We start from the raw sequence: 4,111 nt of genomic DNA, 5'->3' as shown, positions 1-4,111 counted from the left end.
GAAGATGCTTTAGACTTGTAGCAGGCTTTGGGACCTTGCTCTGGGCCGATCCCATATGGATGGACTTTCACCCACCAGGGGACGGGTAACTTTGGGTGCTTCATTTAGAAACTAGACTCTTTGCCTTACCTGTATTGTTTCCTAGTTTTATTAAAGATCCTTCCCATTAGTCTCATGTGTTTTGTGTTGATGCGGCGGATGGCAGAACCCATTTAGTATAGGCAGGTTTGCGGGGTTTGGGCTGCCCCTCTCCCTGTCCTATAACAAAAGGACTTCTTATACTCCTGTGATACATTTCTTAGATGGTTTATTATTGACTGGATGATAACGGTAATATCTTGATGCAAAAGTAAGACACTCTCAAATTTAATGGCCAAAAACCTATCATTTTATTTGCCTGAGACTCTGTGGGTCATTATTTTGGGCAAGCCGAACTGGGCAGTTCTTCTACTGGCCTAATGCACCTGCAGTCAGTTGCTGGATTGATGGCTGGCTAGTCAACTTGGAGACTTACGTCTGCTTCACAGGTTTCTTTTTAGTCCTAAGCAGTCTAGGAATCAAGAGAGGATCAACTCCAAAAAGTAAGTGTAAGCATCTGCTTGCAACACATTTGCTCCTTCTTGCAAGGAAGGAAGTTACATAACCACCTAATGACAAGGACCCAGGGAGGGTGCACTGTGGGGTTATAACTGTGACAGTGAACTACAGATAGTATTAACGGAGCAGATTTTTATCTTACTGGACAACAATTCCAAAAGACAAGGACCAGCATGGATGTTGCATTCATGCTGTACTATGCTGGCTATTTGTCAATATATGGACAAAGGAGGTGAAATATGACTGCATTTTTGACTATTTGAATTTTGACTATGATGAATAAAATAAATCCTAAAGATGGCTTTGGTAGTTTGGAGCACTTGTCAGAACCAATAAAATCACAATTTATCAGTGTTTAATGAGGAGTGATCAGTGTGTATCAGTAAAAATTATGGTCAGGCAGAATTGAAAGACATATGAAAAGAATATGGAGGTTTTATTTGATATCAAATCTATGACACTAACGTGATCAAGACAAATTAAGAAAAGGTGGTCTGCGGGTCACAAAAATAACAGCTTTGCAGAACAAAATATTCCCAGTGTATTGTGTTTATTTTTGGGTAAAAATGTGTAAAAAGGATACGGAGCTAGAGAAATTCTAAAAGATGACTGGTATGTTGAGAGGATCTAAATATAATGCCCCGAAGGAAAAACTGATGGAATACTTGTTTGAGGAAAACAAGGACTGGGGACTTGTAAGAGATACAAAATCTGTCCTAATATATGTGAAGAGCTGTCATGTTAGGAGAGGAAGTTGTTTGTAGATATATTTTAGATCAAGATACCGGATAGTACTTTAACAACCTGAGTTGTCCAACAAGGAATGGAGTGTCTTACAAGTTATGGTCTCTCTTTTTGGAAACTTGAGCTGAGTCTGAGCTCACATGAGTGTTGGAGAAGCAATTCTTGGAAGACGCCAAGATTCAACAATGCCCACTTTTGTTCCTTTCCTATATTTTCACTTACTAAATAAGAACATTTCCCTGCATTGTTGTTCTTTTTATTACTGAGGTGCTCTTTCAAAGTGATGAACACAATCATAAATTTTCATTTGGGTTAACAAAGCAAAAAATGGGAAAAATCCCCTCATTTTTTTTTCCTGTTTTTGTCTTTGAGATCTTACTTGGTCAATATTTGCAACAAAACTTTATGACCTTGGAAGGAACACTTAGAATGTTCTAGTTCAGCCCTGCCTCTTCAGAAACAAGGACCTAAGCCTAGAGAGACAGGGAGACTTGCTTGAGATTACATAGATTCCTACCAGCAGAGCAAGTTGAGACCAAGGAGAGCGGCCTGGTATGAAAAAAGTTTAGTCTTTAGATTTTTAAATACTTGTGCTCTCCTTCTGGCTGTGTCTTTTGTTACCCACTTTAGGGTCCTCTTCTAAAAAAAAAAAAAAAAGCAAAATGATACTTGCTATGCGCTAAGTGAGAAAATCTGTATAAAGTGCTTAGTAGGTAGTTGATATCCAATAAATGTTGTGTTCATCTTGTCATCCGTGGACATCACGTGGCCTGTGTGGTACAGCTTTATTTTAACTGGACAATAGCAATCATTTTCTCGGTGCTCCCAGAATAATTGGCCCTACCTCATAGTTTTCTGAGGAGGTTCCCAGCTTAGGCATGTAATCCCATCACAGTCAACTATAGCAACCCATTTCAAAATGTTGCCATCTCAAAAATGTTCTCATTTAAAGAAGTCACAAGATCTTCCCTCCTAGAATTTTTTCAGTGCCTTCCTTAGGGCATCCTTCAGTTCCTTATTCCTCATACTATAGATCAAGGGGTTTAAGATGGGGGTGATAAAAGTGTAGACCACAGAGACCACCCGGCCCATCTCAGGAGAGTAGCTAGAATGGGGGGACAAGTATATAAAGCTGGTGCAGCCATACTGAAGGAGGACCACCACAATGTGGGAGGAGCAGGTGGAGAAGGCTCGATGGCGCCCTTCTGCTGAGCGGATCCGCAAGATGGCTGCCACGATGAAGATGTAGGAGATGGAGATGAGCGACAGGGGGATGCTCAGGACAATGAAGCTGATGATGTACAGGGCAGTCTCATGGACGTGTGTGTCTGCACAAGCCAGGCGCATAACTGCGGGCATGTCACAGTAGAAGTGGTAGATCTCGTTGTTATTGCAGAATGGGAGATGGAAGATTAACGCGGTTAGTGTCAGGGACAGCAGGAAACCCAGCACCAGGGACCCTACCACCAGCTCTACACACAAAGGCCAGCTCATGAGAAGGGTGTATCTCAGAGGGTAGCAGATGGCTACAAACCGGTCATAGGCCATGACTGCGAGCAAGACACAATCAGCCCCACCCAAGAAGACAAAGAAAAACATCTGGGTGCCACATCCAGTGATGGAAACAGGAGTTTTCCCCATTGAGATAAGGTTTGCTAAGGCCAGTGGGGCAATGGAAGATGTATAGAAGATTTCTAGAACTGCCAGGTTAGCCAGGAAAAAGTACATGGGGGTGTGGAGGGAGTGGTTGGTCTGGACAATGACTGCAATTGTGGCATTTCCACCGAGACTGGTCAGGTACATCACCAGGAAGGCCACGAAAATCACCATCTGTACCTTAGGGTCAGTTGAGAACGGACGAAAGAAGAACTGTATCTTTTCAGTTTTATTTATTCCTTCCATGGCTAGTGTAGTGGACCTATGAAAAGGAAAGATGATATAAGTCTCTAGGCATTGCTCATGAAAATGTTGCCTTCCAGAGTGTAGTATTCCATCGAGGACATATTCCACAATATCTGTATCCATTTGTCTTTTGATGGGCTCTTGGGTTGGTTCCATGACTCGGCAATTGTGGTCAGTGCTGCTGTGCACCTAGGTATAGGTAAATCTTTATTAGAGTTTTCATAATTTTTAAAGATATATTTATTTATGCATACAAGAACTGGGGTACAGGGGAGAGGGGCAGGGGGCTGAGAGGCTCACCAGAGACAGAGTAGGGAGCAGAACAGGTAGACTGACCAAAATACACTGCTGAGGGGAGCAGTGGGTGAGACAGGAGAGGTCTGCTGTGCCATGTGTGTAGCTCCCTGGCCGGCCGAGGATTGAACTTATGATGCAGAAGCTCTGGATAGCTTCATAGTGCTGTGCTCACCCCTTGTGCCACCAGGGATTTCTATTCCCATTTCAGTTAGAAATCATGTCTGCTCTCATTTGCTTAGTCCAAATCCCGCCTCGTTTTCAGTTCTAGATTAAATTTTTTTTACAAAGTCTTCCTAAACCACTCAGGTTTAAATCTCTCTCCTTTCTCTGAAATTCAGTGTTGCTCCTAGTGTTGTTTGTTAATGCAGTGTTTTTCACGTTATTTTTATGTATTGTCCCAAATTATATTTCAAATGCCCTGAGTATAGGGGCTGTGTTTTGTAGCATGTTATCATTTATTCCAAATTAAGAGGTTGCCATGGAGAAAAAGTGCTTCTTAATCCATTAAACCACCTCAAAGGTCCTGTACTATTGTAATCCCATTTTACAGAAAAATACCTAGAAATGTTTT

General features: G+C 41.9%; 1 protein-coding gene across 1 annotated transcript; it reads right to left on the bottom strand.

Annotated features, from left to right (window-relative positions):
- Positions 1-2,313: 2,313 nt before the first annotated feature.
- On the bottom strand, positions 2,314-3,243 carry LOC119250552 (olfactory receptor 10V1). Its single transcript, XM_037518301.1, has one exon. The coding sequence runs from the start codon at positions 3,241-3,243 to the stop codon at positions 2,314-2,316; it is 930 nt and encodes a 309-aa protein (XP_037374198.1).
- Positions 3,244-4,111: the final 868 nt, after the last annotated feature.

Source organism: Talpa occidentalis, unplaced genomic scaffold (assembly GCF_014898055.3).
Source record: "Talpa occidentalis isolate TD23 unplaced genomic scaffold, MPIMG_talOcc4v2.1 talOcc4.17, whole genome shotgun sequence".
In the NCBI taxonomy this organism is placed as follows: domain Eukaryota; kingdom Metazoa; phylum Chordata; class Mammalia; order Eulipotyphla; family Talpidae; genus Talpa; species Talpa occidentalis.
The sequence above is the reverse complement of the archived record's forward strand: the minus strand, read 5'-3'. Positions and strand labels throughout refer to the sequence as shown.